The following is an 18,980-nucleotide window of genomic DNA, read 5'->3' as shown; positions in this document are numbered from 1 at the left end:
GAAGTTTACACATTGTTTATTTCCTTTGATATGTATTCTAAAGAGTGGTTACGAAATTAGTACAAACATCAAGAAATGTATCCATTTAGAGCATTTCTCTTCTTTGAAATAGAGCGGAAACATCACAGCAGACAGCTTCCGCAAAAGCTTCTTGGAGTGGGAGGCTGTCTGATTCGAATTGGACAAATTATGCCAGGAGGACCACTTTGACTGCCCAGCGTGCAGCCCAGACATGCTTGCAGTATCCATTGATGGAAACCTCAAGCACTACAGATTCAAGAGTGCAGCAAGGTACTTACAAATCCTGTGTGTGCATCATATGAATTTTTAAATGAATATTTAAAGTTAATATGTATCTCTCTTATTTAGATTGGAGGAACAAGCCATCTTTGATGGCGTGTTCATCGCAAATGATGATGATGTCGCAAGATTCGTGGATTATGTCCATACCTCAACCAGTCATGTAAACTTGCACAACTTCACTATATTTACCTATAAAACACCACGTCCTAGAGAGGACTTTGTTTGAACAAGTTTGGACTGTTAACTATCTTCCATGTTTTAGGTGTCTGGAAGAGGTGTCTGTGGAGGGCAGTGGTCAGCGGCGTGTGAAACGTCTCAGAAGTCCTCAGGAAAAACAGACGAGGAGGATCTGGAACTCGCTGTATGTGGTCATGGGGTTCTCCTTCGTGCCCTCAATATGTTCAGGGGGGAGATTTTTGCCTACCCCCTGTACCTCCAAAAGCAAATGGCCTGTAAGCCAGTGACATTTTTTGCTATGGATCTGGCATGCAAGTACTGGCCTTACCTCCGGAGAGTGACAGAGAAATGCCCTGAGCTTCAGGATCTCCTCACCATGAGGCCATTTCTCTCTGTTTTTCATGCCAAAGCTCATGATTTCAAATGTGAGGTAAGAAAAAATGATTGTCCATGACATTTTCTTTCCCTGAAAACCTGAATAAGGTTGTTGCCACTTAGGTTTTGTTTTTTCTTGTCTTTTTTAAAGGTAAAATGGAGTGGAGCATATCAGGAGGGGGCTGGTTCGACTCTTGGGGAAGAGGTGGAGCAGTGCAACGCCATCCTCTCGAGGATTGCTGTTACCGCAAAGCACATGTCAAAAGCAGGTAAATTTTGATCCTGATGACAATGGTGAGCCTACTTTGACTCTGAAAATATAAAGCTCAGAATATTCAACTCAACTCAACTTTATTTATAGAGCACTTTCAAAACCACAAGTGGAACCAAAGTGCTGTACAGAAGGTATAAAATAAAAAATAAAATTTAAAAACAAAGACATAAAAACAATGCAAACATATGACATAAAAACTTACAAAGCATTGTCAAATGCTAAAGAGAACAAGTAAGTTGTAAGCGCACTCTGAAAAGCACCCAATGAAGGACAAGTTTTTACAGACAGAGGAAGGTCATTCCAGAGCCTAGGAGCTGCAACAGAGAATGCCCGATCACCTTTACATTTCAAACGGGATCGCGGAACCATGAGAAGCAATTGGTCATTAGAGCGCAGAGATCTACTTGATTGACAGCGGCTGATTAAATCAGTAACATACTCAGGTGCTAAGCCATGCAGAGACTTAAAAACATACAACAAAGCTTTGTATTGAATTCTGTATCGTATGGGTAACCAATGTAATTTAATTAAAACCGGAGTAATGTGCTCTCTCTTCTTAGTGCCCGTTAAAAGTCTGGCAGCTGAGTTCTGAACGAGCTGCAAGCGGAAGAGAGAAGCCTGACTCACACCCAGATACAATACATTACAATAATCCAAACGGGATGACACAAAGGCATGAACAACCTTCTCCATATCGTCAAAAGAAAGGATAGATTTCAATTTAGAAATTGATCTAAGATGGAAAAAACTATTCTTAACGACAGCATTGATTTGCCGGTCAAATTTAAGCTCAGAGTCAAAAATGACACCAAGGTTCCTCACGCTAGACAATTTTTTCCCAGGAAACAACCCCAGGCAGTCATCATCCACACAGCCCTTATTTCCAAATAAAATCATCTCGGTCTTATCCTCATTTAATTGGAGAAAGTTATTCGCAAGCCAACACTTAACTTCGGCCAAACATGCACGGAGAGACTGAATTGCACATTTATGCCCATGTTGCAGTGGTAAGTAAATTTGAGAATCATCCGCATACAGGTGATACTGAATCCCAAATTTCTCAAAAATCGAGCCTAGAGGGAGCATATAAAGGGAAAATAAAATTGGTCCCAGTATAGAGCCCTGTGGAACCCCACACACAAGAGGGGCAACAGAAGAAAAATAATCCCCTAAACTGACTGAAAAAGTCCTATCCTTCAAATAGGAAGAGAACCATTTCAGGGCTAAGCCCTGAATACCAACCTGATTCCTAAGACGACCAATGAGAATGTTATGATCAACTGTATCAAATGCCGCTGTAAGATCTAACAAAAGCAAAACAACACGGTTTCCAGAATCAACACCTCGTAGGATATCATTAGAGACCCTCAAAAGAGCAGATTCTGTACTATGACCAGCTCTAAAACCTGACTGGAATCTATCGGCGATGTTATTCCTCATTAAAAAGTCATTAAGCTGTGCATGCACAATTTTTTCCAGTATCTTCGAAATAAAAGGCAATTTTGAAATCGGACGAAAACTACTCATGTCAAAGGGGTCTAAGCCGTTTCTTTTTAGAAGGGGCTGAATAATCGCATGCTTAAAACTAACCGGAACAACACCAGATGACAAACTAGTATTCATAATAGACAGAATATTGGGGCCAATTGAATCAAGTACCTTCTTAAACAGAGAAGAAGGAAGCACATCACCAGGAGACCTGGTGGGCTTCATATGAGCAGTTATATCATTAAGCTGCTGCAAAGAAACAGGCATAAAACAGGTTAATTGGTTCGTAGGGTCAACATGAGCAATACAATCATTGACAACAGATGAAATCTGAGATCTAATTCCATCAACTTTACCAATAAAAAAGTTTAAGAACTCTTCACACATCTTAGCAGAAGGAGTGAATGAAGGAGTAGCGGTAGGATGAAGAACAGCATTTATAGTCGAGAAAAGTACTCTAGAATTATTACAGTTTCTGGAGATGATATCAGAAAAATAATTTGATCTAGCCAATTTAACAGCTCTTTGATATTCGTTCAAATGGTTCTTCAAAATCTCATAAGAGACTTGTAATTTATCTTTGACCATTTGCGTTCAGCCCTCCTACACTCCTGCCTAAGAGCGCGGGTAGTACTGTTCAACCAGGGCTGTGATTTGACTTTTTTTCCCCTGACTTTGACAGGAGCCACCACATCTAAAATCTCTAAACAAGAAGAATTAAACTGATCGACCAACTCTTCCAAACCCATACAGGGAGAGTGTGACTCGATCAAGGAAAATAAAGAAGAGACATTAAAAGCAGCTGAAAAACTACTAGCTGTGCATGGATTGAGTATGCGAGATGAAACCGAGGCAGAAGCAATATTACTCGGCGCGCCACAAGGAAAGTTAGAACTTAAAATTACAGTCTTATGGTCCGAAAAAACAGTATCGACAATCTTCACGCTATCAACAGAGAATCCCTTAGATAATACAAGGTCAAGCGTATGACCACGTTCATGAGTTGGACCCAAAACGCATTGCAAAAAATCAAATGACTCTGTTAAATTTAAAAATTCTTTGACCAGGGGCTTTGAAGGGCAGCACACATGTATATTAAAATCCCCTAAAATTAGAATATTGTCAAAAGAAGGGACAATACCAGATAAAAGTTCAGAGAACTCTTGTATAAAATCCCCATGAAAATTTGGGGGTCTATAAATCAAAACACATAACACAGATTTAAAAGAATTCAGCGTAATTAGCTTAGATTCAAAGTGCAAAAGGATGCAGAAGGTGAAAGTCTACACTTAAACTTGTCTTTAAAATCAACTGCAATATTCAACACAAATGGATGGATCGATTACAATACCATCATCCTATTTTATTTGCAGGACGCATAGACATGCTGACGGTCATGGCCATGCGCTGGAACCAACAAAAGTTTAACAACTTGGCTTCCACCCTTGCCCGCCGATATCGGAAGGTAAAGACTCCAGTTTTCCCTTATGCAACATGCATAGCGATATTGTAAAATAAAGTGGCATATATTAAAAATATAGGGAAGACTTGCCCAGATATTCTTCATTACAATTAAATATACGGATGGTTGCATGTGTACTGTCAATTGTATTTTTCAGTGTCTTGATATAAAATATTAAAAGTTCACACCACATATATTGATAGTCCACATATATATGAATATACTGTATATTTAATCAGTGTTGTATGTGGTTTTCTAATAGTGAAGGTACTTTACAATCCTTATCAACAATAGTCAAAGTTGTAGCCTCATTGTCATTTATGTTTGAAGGCCACAATAGCCCTGCAATGCCAGTTGCATAACCTGGAGGCCGTGAAAACGGAAATGGACATCACAGACAATAAACTGGAGAGCTGGATCATTGATATAATGAGTGGCCAGAAGGTAGAATATACTGTTTTATACTGTTTGATATGGTGCTTGATGTATCACTTCTGACTAAGCTTTGCTGCAATTCCAAAGAGGCTCATTGTAATCGTAGTCAAAGAGCACATACTCTGATTGCTGATGACGTGTGGAAAAGATGTGGACAATAAAGAACCTAACTAACCTAACTCTACTCAACCTTAGCTACAAGTGTAGCCTCAGTTACAGAGAAATATGAAAATATTGTTGAGGCTTTATTTTGCTCATACACCAGAATTAATTTTTATGGATGGAATCAAGAATCATATTACTTATCTCTTCATTTCTTCCTCTCAGCAACAACATCCCCAAATGATGCTGATGTTGCTGCTGTTGCCAGCCGAATTGAGGAGCTGGTGGCAAGTGGTAAGAGGAGGTCCCAGCGTCTTTATAAAGATAGTGATGGATGCATAGGACGTGCCCGGATCCGCCGAAAGATCAGGGAGGAAAAATAAATGTAAATTCTGTAGTGGAAATGTATTACACCTTGGTTCCTAATGCAGAAAAACTGACCTTGGACACCATTCTATCTGAAGAGTACAAGTGTTCAAGTGTACACAATTGCGTTGACTATGTGAAATAGTCACATAGTGGCACAAAATCTGTCATGCCTCGATTGTAACCCCAGAAAATCTTTAAATCCTAATCTTAAATACAACCGACTTAAGTTTCATCAATGTATTCCAGACTCTGTAGATCTAAGGACAAAGAGGAAGGCGTTCGACATAGTGATGGCAGTAAGGAGACTTGAGGAGGAGAAGAGGATTCTTATTGCAGAGATGAACAAGCATTGGAAGTCTCTTTGCACCCGTGCAGACACCCTGAAGCAGATGTCATCCCAGCTTTCTAATGTGACATCAGGTATGTATTGGTTATACTTGGCATACATTACAATATTTCGGAAAGTTTCTAATTAATAAAGGCTCAACGTGTTTTAACATGTAAGGTGAGACGTGGGGCCTGCTTCAAGATAGTATCCAAGGTCTACGGAGCTTGACGATGAAGAACAAGCAAGCAACAGCCTGGCAAAGCATGCAAATAACTATTATGTTCAAGTCCTGACTGAAACAGAAATTAACTTTGATAGTGATTCTGAGGAATACCATACCAGTAGTGACTCTGAGCAAGATTAAACATGGCCAGAGTCCTTGTTTATGCTGTGGTGTGCGGGGGAGGCAGCATTAAGAAGAGGGCTGCTGGGACAGGCTGGGAAGGAATGCTGGCTCTGTGTTTGGCATGGAGCTGGAGTTAATCATTTAACAAACCGAGGATCATTTGCAGTAGAAGGCTTCTGTCATGTTCAACATTGAGGAGGTCCTTTGTCCCCAGGGCAAACCAGCAACTCAATGTCACACAGAAGGGTAGGGGAGAAATGGACTTTTCAGCATGAGTCTCTCGCTGCCCCAACCATCACATCACTTTGTCTATTGTCTAGTATCCACTATCCATTTGACTGTCTTGCAGGCTACATGAGAGGCATCTAGCTGTAGCCCCGCAGACTCACTTCTTGCTAGACACCAGTGGCTGGACACCAGTGGATGGACAGCAGACGTCATTTCCGTATCATCATTCACTTTTCAAATTGACGTAATTTCCATATCGTCATTCACTTTTCAAAGTTGACGCGCCATGCAGATGTCAGCGGTAAGAAAAAAATAATAAACTGTCGATGATTTATAGGTCATGTCGGAATTCAAATGCACAAACTAGCTAGTAAAAAAGAATCATCTTGTTTTCAAGGTACTGTGTCGTGTTTTTTAAAGGTATTAGTGAACTCTGGTGTGCCTCAATTCTAGAGCTAGGTTGCTACAATAGATTTTCCAATTAAATCGTTCTTTGAGTGGTATGATTTAATATTGTAAATGCGTTTTTTTTCACTTGGATATGTGAAGATTGTACCCAGTTAACGAGATCTCATAGAACAGTCTTGGCAGAGAATAGTCTAAAATGCTAGGTTGTCTATGCACACGAGAGTTTGTTAGCTAGCTATGTTTTTTTTGTTTTTTGTTGAAGTAGTACTTTTCCCTATGCCCGTGTAAATGCCTGATGTTTAATATGTTTATGATGATGTTTAAAGCGCTTTGGTGGCCATGGGTCTGTTGAAAGCGCTATATAGCCTAAATGCAGTCCATTTACCATTTTACATATTTTGTATAGGAGAATGTTAACATTTATATAAGTTTTTTTTGGTTTTTCTTACCTCACTATTTTTTACAGTCCATCTACCACACACAACTTTTCACCTACATTGTTCAATTCCTTTTTTTTTTTTGGAAAGTTATTGGATTTTTGTAAACTCTTATGAATTATAAGGTACTACTGGTATTTCATATGTGTCACTATACTTATTACGTAAACAATCTATTAATACTTCCCTCTTCTTTTAGGCAAATCACATTAGTGTGTGTAAAGGGACGGAGCTACCACCAATACAGAAATGCACAGAGTGCTGCAGCCGGTATCACTGCCCGCTGTGCAATTCAAACAATTTTAAACCCACAGACAGATACCGTGTAATCATTCATTTAAAGGCTCACCTTGCGAGATCTGTAAAATACAGAGGTGGGTACATTTTCTCAATATGACACACCATTTGTATATTGTTTGAATCTGTAGTTAATGTTTTTTTGTGTTTGTTTCCACAGGCTATTGCATGTACAAGTGCAGCCTTGGTTGCAAGGCACAGGCTCACTTTCATTGTGTTTGTAAATCTTTTTTTTCCCATAAGAATAGGTTAATCAATCATTTAAGTAAAAGCTATTGTATTGCACCTGGCAAAGAGCTCCAAACATTACTACCAGGATATACCCTGACAGCGCTTACCAGGAAAGAGGCTGAGACATCACTCACTGGAGATGACGATGGAACAGCACTTACCAGGAAAGAGGCTGAGACGTCACTCACTGGAGATGACGGTGGAACAGCGCTTACCAGGAAAGAGGCTGAGACATCACTCACTGGAGATGACGGTGGAACAGCGCTTACCAGGAAAGAGGCTGAGACATCACTCACTGGAGATGACGGTGGAACAGCGCTTACCAGGAAAGAGGCTGAGACATCACTCACTGGAGATGACTGTGGAACAGCGCTTACCAGGAAAGAGGCTGAGACATCACTCACTGGAGATGACGGTGGAACAGCGCTTACCAGGAAAGAGGCTGAGACATCATTCACTGGAGATGACTGTGGAACAGCACTTACCAGGAAAGAGGCTGAGACATCACTCACTGGAGATGACGATGGAACAGCACTTACCAGGAAAGAGGCTGAGACATCACTCACTGGAGATGACTGTGGAACAGCGCTTACCAGGAAAGAGGCTGAGACATCACTCACTGGAGATGACGATGGAACAGCACTTACCAGGAAAGAGGCTGAGACATCACTCACTGGAGATGACAATGGAACAGCGCTTACCAGGAAAGAGGCTGAGACATCACTCACTGGAGATGACGATGGAACAGCACTTACCAGGAAAGAGGCTGAGACATCACTCACTGGAGATGACTGTGGAACAGCACTTACCAGGAAAGAGGCTGAGACATCACTCACTGGAGATGACGATGGAACAGCACTTACCAGGAAAGAGGCTGAGACATCACTCACTGGAGATGACGGTGGAACAGCGCTTACCAGGAAAGAGGCTGAGACATCAGTCACTGGAGATGACGATGGAACAGCACTTACCAGGAAAGAGTTTTTTCCATGGCTGGTAACTTTTGCAAATATGACATACTTGACAAATATCTAAACCATTCAGTGCACTTTTTTTTATATTTCATTGTGTTTGTTATAGTGAGTGACATTGAAGAGACACCGAAGGATTTCAAAGGAATGGTAAACATTGAGGCGTTTTGGAACGCAGTGTCCCTGGAGATGATTGGACGGGGATTTGTGTCAAGTAATTGTGGATTCAATCCCATATTTCTTTGTATCTAGTTCTAATTTTAATTTTTTTCAATTCAAATGACAAGCTTTTTAAAAAACTAACTAACCACTGAACTAAAACTGCTGACCACTTTTGGCGCTTTTCCACTGCATGGTACGGTTCGGTTCGGTATGGCACGCTTTGGCGCTTTTCCACTGCATTTTCCACTGTCCGGCTATTACCGGACCTACAAACAGTGTAGGGACAAATTAAAAAAACTTAAGAGTGACTATAGAACCATAAAGGATCACAACGGCCGGAGTGGTGCGAACAGGAGAACCTGGAAGTGGTTCGACCAAATGGACGCTATCTACGGAAGACGACCTGCGAGCAATGGGAGAGACGGTGGCAATAGAGGCGGCGCAAAAAACGATCAGTCCCACCCACTTTGAAGGGGTACTAACTGCGGTGGAAAAGCAACCGAGCTAAAGCGAACCGAACCGTGCCGTACCGAGTCGAGTCGTACCACGCAGTGGAAAAGCGAAGCGAGCCGAACCGTTCCGCGCCGAGTCGAACCGAACCGTACCGTACCATGCAGTGGAAAAGCGCCATTTGTGTTGTACAACACGTTTCATGAGTCCAACACCAAAGACCCAAGGGACATCTTGAGGAAGATTTCTCTGGTTCCTGAGCTTGCTGGGAAGATAAATAGCCAAGTTGTGGAACATTTTTTTTCGCAAATGAGGAAAAACAATTATTTCCTGAATAATGCAGCACCAGCAACAAATATATTCCTTTTGAGAAGCATTGTACACCACCACAATCAAAGGACTAACAATGAATTCATCAAAAGAGCCAGAAAGACATTTGTGACAGACACTGAATTCAATGACTATGGCCCGGCAGTTCTATGTACCGGTAAGCAGAGGTGGAAAGTAACGAATTACATTTACTCGCGTTACGTAATTGAGTAGTTTTTTTGTGTACTTCTACTTTTTAAAGTAGTTTTTAAAATCTGTACTTTTACTTAAGTACGTTTTCTTTGAAGTATTGTACTTTGCTACATTTGAAATCATATCCGTTACTGAGTAAAAAATAATACAAGGGGGAAAAAAAATAAATCACACACTCCGGAAACTACTGAATTGATTGAAGGGCGGGAGAACAAACGCGCAAAAAAGGTGACGCAGACCCAGCTGAAGCTGAAAGCTAAGCGCCAAGCGAATTATGGCCAGTATGAAAAGTAGAAAAAAAGCGTGGTTGTCCTCGAGGAGAGATATCCAATTTGCAAAAAATGTGGACGCAAAGTGGCTGCAAAAAGAGGATATAGGACACCATCCCTCCTGCAGATAAAGGTATGTCCCGATTTACGTGATGCAAAGGGAATCCCGGAATCCAGTCATGAAAATGGAATTCACTTAATGCAGATGTCAAGTAAAACATGCAAAATAATGGATGGATGAATACATGGAAAGTAGAACTGTGCAATAAATCCAATCGCGACATGGTCTGTGAATATTTAAGCTAAGCACAAAAATACTGCATGTAAATATATATTTGTGTTACGGAACAGACTCCAGAGTAAACAGGTGAATTGATGATAAACATGTTTATTGGTATAACAGATGATAAGTAAACACAGTCAGAGGAAATAGATGACAGTGCTGGAAGGTGGATGATGGAAATACCAATAGACTGTCCTCACTGGTGATGATGAGTGATAGAGAAGGTAATAGATGGATCTCTGATGCTTTAGGAGAGGGACGGAGAGATCGCTGGAGAACGTAGGAAGATAGCAGGAGCCTGAGGTGAGGAATGGAGAGACCGTCGGAGATCAGGGAGAGATCGCTGGAGTTCAAGGAGAGATTGCTGGATAGCAGGTTAGTCTGTCTTGAAGAGAGTCTGAACATCTATAAACGAGACCAGACAATGTGACTTTGGATGACGAGTGCTTATATACAGACTGTGAAGAGGATCTGATGACGTGCAGGTGTGTGGTGATTAATACTCAGGTGATAGTGATCTCTGTGATTGTGTGGTGATGGAACCTGGCTGATCTCTGACAGTTTGTTCTGCTGAGCTGCGTTTGTCTACTACATACTCAAGTACTCGTGACGTTCATGGTGTTTTCAGCGTCTCACAAACAATTTGAGGATATGAATACATGAACATTTCCAGAGCTGCTCTGAGAGAACGCCTAATGAGCATTTTCATAATTTTACACTTTGAAACAGGTCTTCACAACCCGTCAAAATAAAAGTTCGGTTTTACTTGGAGAAATTATGACAGAAATATATTACTATTGTAGGCATACAATAGAACGTAGCCTACTTCTCAAAATAATAATAATAATAACAACAATAATAATACATTTTATTTGAACATTATTTACAGGAATATTTTTTTTTGTCCATGGTTTCATTTAGTAAATCTGTTTTTGCAGCGCTTCCCCAAAAAATAAAAGGACACAAGTTTAAATTTACATTTGATTACCACCGTTTTTGATAATATATTTGGATTAAATCAAAAAAAGTAGGGGTGTAACGATACACAAAACTGACGGTTCGGTTTTCCCACGGTTTTGATGTCTCGGTTCGGTTCGGTTTAGAAAGCTTAAAAAAAAATGTAAACAGTGGTTTAATGAAAAAATGGTGTCTTTGTCTTTAAATTAATTCAATTACAATTAAACGTTTTGCAAGGATTAAAAATCTGCTAATGCTGTATAGGGAGCCGCACATTACTATAACATTAAAGGTTAACAACAGAGCCTAAATTTAGATGCTATTTATTTTTTAGATATAATAATCAACACCCAACACATTGTATGAAAACATGTAAACTGAACATTAGGCAGTTTTGCATTAACTTTACTTTAATTTGTTATTGAAATATAATAATTTACACAGTTGCTGTCATTTTCATTAAAGATATTTTAAACGTACTTTAAATAATCAAGATATAATTAACAGGATAAGTAAAATATAATATATAGGATAATATTGTGCATTTATTTAGTGCAAGAGTTAATTTCTCTAGGAACCAACAAGTTGTGGACACTTAATCACTTCCTGCTGAGGTAAATATAATGCTAGTGACAAGCTATGCAGTTTTATTGACGTCTTTGCGCTGCTGAAACACTGATTGAGCGATTACACGTGTTATGATGCCTTTCAGTAAGTATACTGTATTTTTCAACATACCTTCAGGTGTCCATTCATGTTTATTCTGTAACTGAGGAAGAGATGATCGCGTTTACTCGCGTTTACTCCGCGCTGCCGCTACTGTTACAATCCGTGGTGACAGATAGTTTTAAACTGTGGGTACAGATTGTCAATTAACATCCATGTGGACAGATTGGTAAACTGTGCCTAGTTTTGTAAAACTGTGCACACGGTAGTTTATTTTTCTTCTGTAATGAAGCTTGGCTGTCCATCTAGTGAAAAATGTTGGTACTGCGGTCAAATAAAATCTTACTGAAAGCTCATTTTTTGAGATAACCTAAAATTTGGAACACAACTTCTTCAGATTTTTGGCTTACATTTTCTGGCAGTTTTAGAGTAAAATATATTTAGTAATATATATATTTTATATAAAATATAAATAATTATATTTTTACATTGTTCATTTTCATAAACTATATAATAATAATATAATATAATAATAAACTTTATTTTATATAGCGCCTTTAAAAAGTATCTCAAAGCGCTTCACAAGAACATAATAAAACAAACAAATAAACAATGCATTACTGACAGAAAAACTTAATAAAATACAAAATAAAAACATTATGAAATATAGGAGTAATAATAATAATACAACAATTTTCAACAATTATGTAAAAGCTACCCTAAACAAATAAGTTTTAAGTGATGATTTAAAAACACTAAGAGTTTCTGCTTGCCTAATCTCAATAGGCAGGGAATTCCAGAGTTTTGGAGCATTCGACGAAAAGGCCCTATCACCCATGGATTTTAGTCGGGTATGCGGAACAATTAAAAGGCCAGCTTCCAAAGAACGGAGATCACGTGCTGGTGTGTAGGGTGTTAAAAGTTCAGTTAGATAATGAGGTGTCAGTCCATGCAAGGCCTTATAAGTAAGCATTAAGATTTTAAAATCAACACGGAATCTGACAGGGAGCCAGTGTAAAGATTCAAGTACCGGAGTAATATGATCCCTTGACCTGTTTCCAGACAGAATTCGAGCGGCAGAATTTTGTACCAACTGAAGTTTGTTAAGGGTAGCTTTTGAAACCCCAGCCAACAAAGCATTACAGTAATCGATACGAGAAAATACAAAAATGTTAATTAGCTTTTCAGCCACAGGGAGTGACAACATGGGACGTAATCTGGCTATATTTTTGAGATGAAAAAATGATGTCCTGACAGTACTCTGAACATGAGGAACAAAAGTCAAATTATTATCAAATATCACCCCCAGATTTTTTAATTTAGTCTGAAATTTAAGTGTAGAACCTTCTACACTAAAAGTGGGGGAACCAGCCTTCCGTAGCTGGTGAGGTGAACCAATGAGCATTACTTCCGTCTTGTCACTGTTTAGGCATAAAAAATTTCTAGACATCCATTCTTTTATCTCAGAGATACAAAAGGAAAGATGAGACACAGCCACACTTACATCAGGTTTTGAATGTATATAAACCTGGGTATCATCTGCATAAAAGTGAAAACTGAGTCCAAGTGATTTTAAAAGTTGACCAAGAGGATAAACGTATATGTTAAAAAGTATAGGGCCCAGGATAGAACCTTGAGGGACACCAGAATGCACTACACCAATAGCAGACCTGAAACCACCCATAGCAACAAACTGCTTTCTATTAGAAAGATAGGACTTAAACCAGCTTAGCGCAGTATCAGAAACACCAAAAACAGATTCTAACCGAGCAAGTAAAATATTATGATCAACAGTGTCGAAAGCGGCACTAAGATCAAGAAGAATAAAAATAGAGAGACTGCCGGAATCAGAAGCGATTAACAAGTCATTAGTAACCTTAACTAATGCTGTCTCAGTGCTGTGTAGTTTACGGAATCCTGATTGAAGGGGCTCATAGAGATTATTTGCAGCTAAATGGGAGTGCAATTGAATAGCAACAATTCGCTCTAAAATTTTGGCAAGAAAGGGAAGATTGGAAATGGGACGGAAATTATATAGATTGTCAACGTTTGTGTCTTTTTTTTTTGGTACAGGAGTCAAAGCAGCAGTTTTAAATGTTTCTGGCACTACACCAGTGCAAAGAGAATCATTTATAATATTCAGCACAATAGGACATAAAATAACAAAACATGATTGGAACAGACAAGTTGGTACAGGATCAACTATGGAAGTGGCAGCTTTCATTTTTGAAACCTCATTACAAAGAGAATGAAGGTCCAATATGGAAAAATTTGATAGAGGGGTACCAGAAAATTCAGGAGTGATTGTGTGAGAAAAAGCTGAAGGAAGAGTAGAAATTATACATTTACGGAGGTTATCAATCTTTGAGCTAAAAAAATCAAGAAACCTATTACAGAGGTGAGTCGAAGCTGGAGCAGTTGAATAACTATTACATTTAAGAAGTTTGTTAATAGAATAAAACAATTGTTTTGGGTGGTTCTGATTATTATCAATTATCTGTGCAAAATAAGCAGACCTGGCCGATACAATTTGGGTCTTATATTCAAGTAAGTGATCTTTCCAAGCCTGTTGAAAGACAGTCAAGCCAGACATACGCCACCTACGCTCCATTGTACGACAGGCTGTCTTCATAGCACGCAGGTTTTCATTGTACCAAGGAGAGGGTCGCCCAAAGGAAACCTGACGTGATTTCAATGGCGCAAATAAGTCCAGGCCAGACGAAAGAACAGAATTTAACATGAGAACTTTGTCCTCCAGAGCATCAGATGAAGAAAATGCGTTCAAGGAAGAACCAATAAAATCTGAGAAATCAGAGGGTTCAATCAATCTCCATTTGCGATAGTTAATAATGCGAGAAGAGGTAGTGTTTATATCAGGCAGTTCCATATTAAAAAAGATAGACAGATGATCAGACAGCCCCAAGTCTGAGGTGTACAACTGTGACACAAATGAGCCGTTTAAAATCACCAAATCAAGAGAATGGCCTTTATTATGTGTAGGACAGTCCACGAGCTGGTTCAAATTAAAGCACTCCAATAAAGATAAAAACTCTTTTGTTGTTATGGAATCTTTTTTGTCCATATGGATGTTAAAGTCCCCCAAAATTAAAGTTCTCTCAAATTTGAGGCATAGCAAGGACAACATATCTGCAAATTCAGATAGAAAGTCTTTATTTTTCTTGGGAGGCCTGTAGACTGTAGCTATAGCAGTGGAAATGTGCGCAGGTACACTCAAAACAAGACATTCGAATGAGTTAAACTGTGGAACAACCACAGGACTCAAGCTGAGATGGTTATTATATAGCACAATAATACCCCCACCTCTTCCGGAGGAACGCGGGAGATCAAATAAGCCATATCCAGCAGGAGTAAGTTCATTAAAGAGAACACCATCAGACTCTTTGTGCCAGGTTTCCGTTAGACACACAAGATCCAGTTTACGTTCTGTAATAATGTCAGATAGTATCATAGCCTTGTTATTGACAGATCGTGTATTGAAAAGCGCCGAGTTTACCAGACGGGGAGCAGTTAAAACCAGAGAAGCAACCTCGCGCTTGGGAAACGACAAGTTGTTGGAATTAACCCCCATAGGCCTGCCCAACAGCGTTTGGGATTTGCGCAGAAATGCAGGACAAGCAACGGAGGATGCAACAGATGAGAAGGAAAAGCTGCGTCTTGACGAGCGATGAATATAACGCGTCGGTCGTAGTATTCCAGCATGACTGCAGATAGTGTATGTGTCATTCGCCAGATAAAAGTTACCCTTGAGGTTCGACAGTTGGCGAACAGTGTACCTTAGGGCCATGTTGGAGAAGTCCACACCAGCCGGGACTTCACAGTGGTGCAAATCCTGGGAGGGACAGCAGAAGAGGCGATTCCAGCGAAGAACAGTCAGTGATAAAAGCAGTAATCCAATGAGTGAAACGTAATTCCACATCGTAGAAGCAGTAATCCAACGGGTGAAGCGTAATTCCTCCTCACGATAAAATAGGCATTCTTCGCAGACTCCAAAACTCTTAATAAATGCTCATCAATAATAATAATAAAAACAATAAAAACAAACAAACGGATGAAAGGAGCGGCAGCCAAAACGCGCCAGCGTACCCTTCCAACCGGAACAGGAAAGCCTGTGGCATTAGAGGAAAGCCTGTGGCGAACTCAAACTTGTATAACTTTTTTTCTATTTCACTTTCATAATTTCATAATACTTCACTTCAACATTAATCTGGCAAATGTCTTCTTTAAAACAAGACCAACCATAGGTCTATATTCCAAAGCATTCTTGAATTACAACCATTTAAGTTTGAATAGGGATTTTCATGTCTATGCGAAAAAAGGGGAAGTGACAGTTAAAGGGTTAAACAATATTAAACTATAATATCTATATCTATAATATCTAAAATATAATTTATATATAAAAACTCTCCTACAGTCCAGTCACCATCAGTCGCGACTCGCACGTATTTTCATTTAAACGTCACTCACTGACGTTTTCCTAACCAGAAAAAAAAACGATTGCCCTGCTCTGCCTCTGATTGGCTAGTACTCATTGCCATCTGGGTCAGAGCCAATTAGAAGCAGGATGTGGGAAATAACTCTGTGTATAGGGAAAGGGGAGAGACAGAGGGAACAGGCAAGACAAACTCCGACGTTTAAATAACATATAGAAAATATCTGCTTGATAACGAGCTGAGAACAAGCTCAAATAAGCAACTACACTTTAGAAACAAGCCCAAAAAAAACGCGACCCGCGACTACCAATATTTGTAAGCCACTTTACAGAAAAACAAGCCCAAAGTCGCTTATAATAAGCGGACTTGGCAACACTGATTCGAGGTCCAATCAATGAGCCGGGCTGGGCGGGGCCGGGGTAGCTTGCAGGGCGGGGCGTGTTCGGTACGCCATGAGAGTATCGCCATTCGAATCGTGGGTTCTGTATCGCGGTTCTTCGGTTTGGTTCGAATATCGTTACACCCCTAATAAAAAGAAACATTCATTTTCTGAATAAAATACATTTCATAGGACAATATTATTCTTAAACATTTTAATAAATTATTAATGTTAAAAATAATTTGTTAATCTAATTCATTATTAATTATCGAATTTAATAGATTAGACATGTTTTATTGAAATTTTAATAAACAAACAAATTATTTCAAGTTTGTTATAATAAAAGCATTTGTTCAACCAAAAAAAAATCCTGTTTTCATTAATTTAACTGTCATTTTAACTGATGATAATAATAATAATACCCATAATTTAGTAATACAGTTTATTTATTTAACAATTGATTTATACTGTAAACCGTGATATTTTCTGAGACGTTACCATACTGTGAAAATCTTATACCATTACAACCCTACACGGGAGGGTCCCCCACCCCACCCCCGCTGTTAAAAAAGTAACTCAGTAACTTTTACTCTGAGTCAATTTTAAATGAGCTACTTTTTACTTTTACTTGAGTAGATTTTTAGACCAGTACTTTTACTTGCACTTAAGTAAAATTTCATTGAAGTAGTAGTACTTTTACTTGAGTAGAATATTTGTTGACTTTGTTCAAAGGTTCTCAACAAACAGATTCAAAAACCGCAACAAATTCAAAAACCGGGCTGATGTTTTATTTATTATTTTAATAATTATCTTTTTGTTCCTGCAACATTAGACAAAAACAAACATGATACTTAAAAAGTGGAGACTAAGTATGTGTATAAGCATATATTAAAGCATATGTATTTTTAGACCACACATATGCAAAATTGGGTTCTTTACAGATGTTTTGTTATCTGAAAAACTTATGTACAAGGTTAAACTGTTTGTTTATAAAAAGTAAATTCATTATGTTCCTAAATTGTAATTGAGTACTCAATGACATGCATCAAGTATGTATTAATGTACACTGATAAATGTATACTCAATCAAATGAGTTAACAATGTCTTCAACAACATTTATCTAATTTCAGCAACAGAACCTGAAAACCAGTGTGGTGAGCACTGTCAAGAGTTGATTCTACCAGTAAACCTCAAGCCTTCTCGATCATGCTGGACTCTGGGACATCATTCTCTTCAGGAGCAGTTGGTACACATGAACTTTATATCAAACACCTTTTCATATGTATCTCACAATCTTTGTTTTGCATTATTTTGTCATGCATAATTTTAGTGTTTTCTTTCAAAACTTTCAGATAAACTATGTCCTGGATCAGAGTAAGCCCGGGAATGAGCTGATTGTGAAAGATGGAGTAACATGCATCACCAGACCAGACTTTCAAACCCTCGGCCTGAAAAAAGAAATGGAATCCACGGTCGGAAACACACAATGAGTACTTGCAGCAAATACACTTATATGAATGATTCGTATAAATAATATATTTCATTTATAGGTCGGAAATGGATGTTTTAGGATCCTCAGAGAGATTCTACAGTTGCAGGTTCGATGTTATATTTACTGTAAATTTGGAGGGGACAAAAAAATACATTTCAAGGCATTTATCTTATTGGAATGATTGACATTCTGCGGGGAAAAGACGTTTTCATCGTTGATCTCTATGTTCCTCCAACTTGGCTCCCACCCATTAATCAATCTCCCCTTTCCAGTTTTCCGGTAAGAAACAGTTTTCGTGAAATCAGACTGTGAATGTCAGTTTGCTGCTTTATTGGGACACATAGGTTTTGCAAACAGGGTGACACTTGGGCAAATCACTGAGTCCTGTTTGCTCTAGCAACTATGTATGTCGTCTGTATGCTAAATTAAAGTAGAAGTAAGGATGACATGTAAGGATTTCAGTTACATCAATAAAAGTGTTGAGCAGTATTTAACCACCATCATCTTTTTAGTACATGACTGTACAATTTGTTTGCCTCTTGTAATTAGGTGAATTCGCACATGAAAGATGCCTTGATTATTCCATTGTGGACCCCTGGGCACTACACGCTGTTCGTAATTTATGCAAACTTAGTTCCTATTGTGTATATTACAAGCCATGAGGATAAACATAGGTTTAATATGCTATTGGCCTGTGTTTCATATCAACACATCATTAATCGATAATATCACTTTCCTGGTGGAATGCTCTGCCCACAGCCCTTGTCAACTGGGCAAGGATTTAATCTATACTTGACACAGTTGGTGACTGGTTAACCATAGACAATGAAATAATATTAAAATGTTAATCTTATATTTTGAATTCTAACAATGTAATGTTTGGTTAGAGTTCACTAAATTTGGGAGTGTTAGTCTGCTAGTTCATTGTTCTATTGTCACTATAAGTTATCTACTTTTCATCAAGAGTGCATGTTCTCTATAGGTCTTGAGACCACAACAACAAGAAATGTTGTTACTGGACTCCAAATATCCATACAAACCACAAGGGTTTCAACATGAGGGATATCAAAATGTTATAAGGTCATCTGAGGAATGCATGTTATTTGGCGGTCACGTTC

The 18,980-nt window shown here is 38.8% G+C and overlaps 2 protein-coding genes across 2 annotated transcripts; both read left to right on the top strand.

The window, feature by feature from the left end:
* Positions 1-232: 232 nt before the first annotated feature.
* Positions 233-6,028, top strand: LOC143745629 (uncharacterized). Its single transcript, XM_077237757.1, has 9 exons — positions 233-291; positions 370-463; positions 566-910; positions 1,007-1,124; positions 3,991-4,082; positions 4,410-4,545; positions 4,842-4,910; positions 5,232-5,405; positions 6,009-6,028. Exons 1-9 carry the CDS (start codon positions 233-235, stop codon positions 6,026-6,028), a joined length of 1,107 nt encoding a protein of 368 aa, XP_077093872.1.
* A 909-nt stretch (positions 6,029-6,937) lies between these two features.
* Positions 6,938-18,141, top strand: LOC143745628 (uncharacterized). Its single transcript, XM_077237756.1, has 6 exons — positions 6,938-7,106; positions 7,190-8,445; positions 10,169-10,292; positions 17,501-17,616; positions 17,723-17,842; positions 17,921-18,141. Exon 2 carries the CDS (start codon positions 7,198-7,200, stop codon positions 8,293-8,295), a length of 1,098 nt encoding a protein of 365 aa, XP_077093871.1. The 5' UTR covers positions 6,938-7,106; positions 7,190-7,197; the 3' UTR covers positions 8,296-8,445; positions 10,169-10,292; positions 17,501-17,616; positions 17,723-17,842; positions 17,921-18,141.
* Positions 18,142-18,980: the final 839 nt, after the last annotated feature.

This window comes from Siphateles boraxobius, unplaced genomic scaffold (genome assembly GCF_051911475.1).
Source record: "Siphateles boraxobius isolate OS27281-9 unplaced genomic scaffold, OSU_SipBor_1 208, whole genome shotgun sequence".
Lineage (NCBI taxonomy): Eukaryota > Metazoa > Chordata > Actinopteri > Cypriniformes > Leuciscidae > Siphateles > Siphateles boraxobius.
Note: the sequence above shows the minus strand (reverse complement) of the source record. Positions and strands in the feature narration are given on the sequence as shown.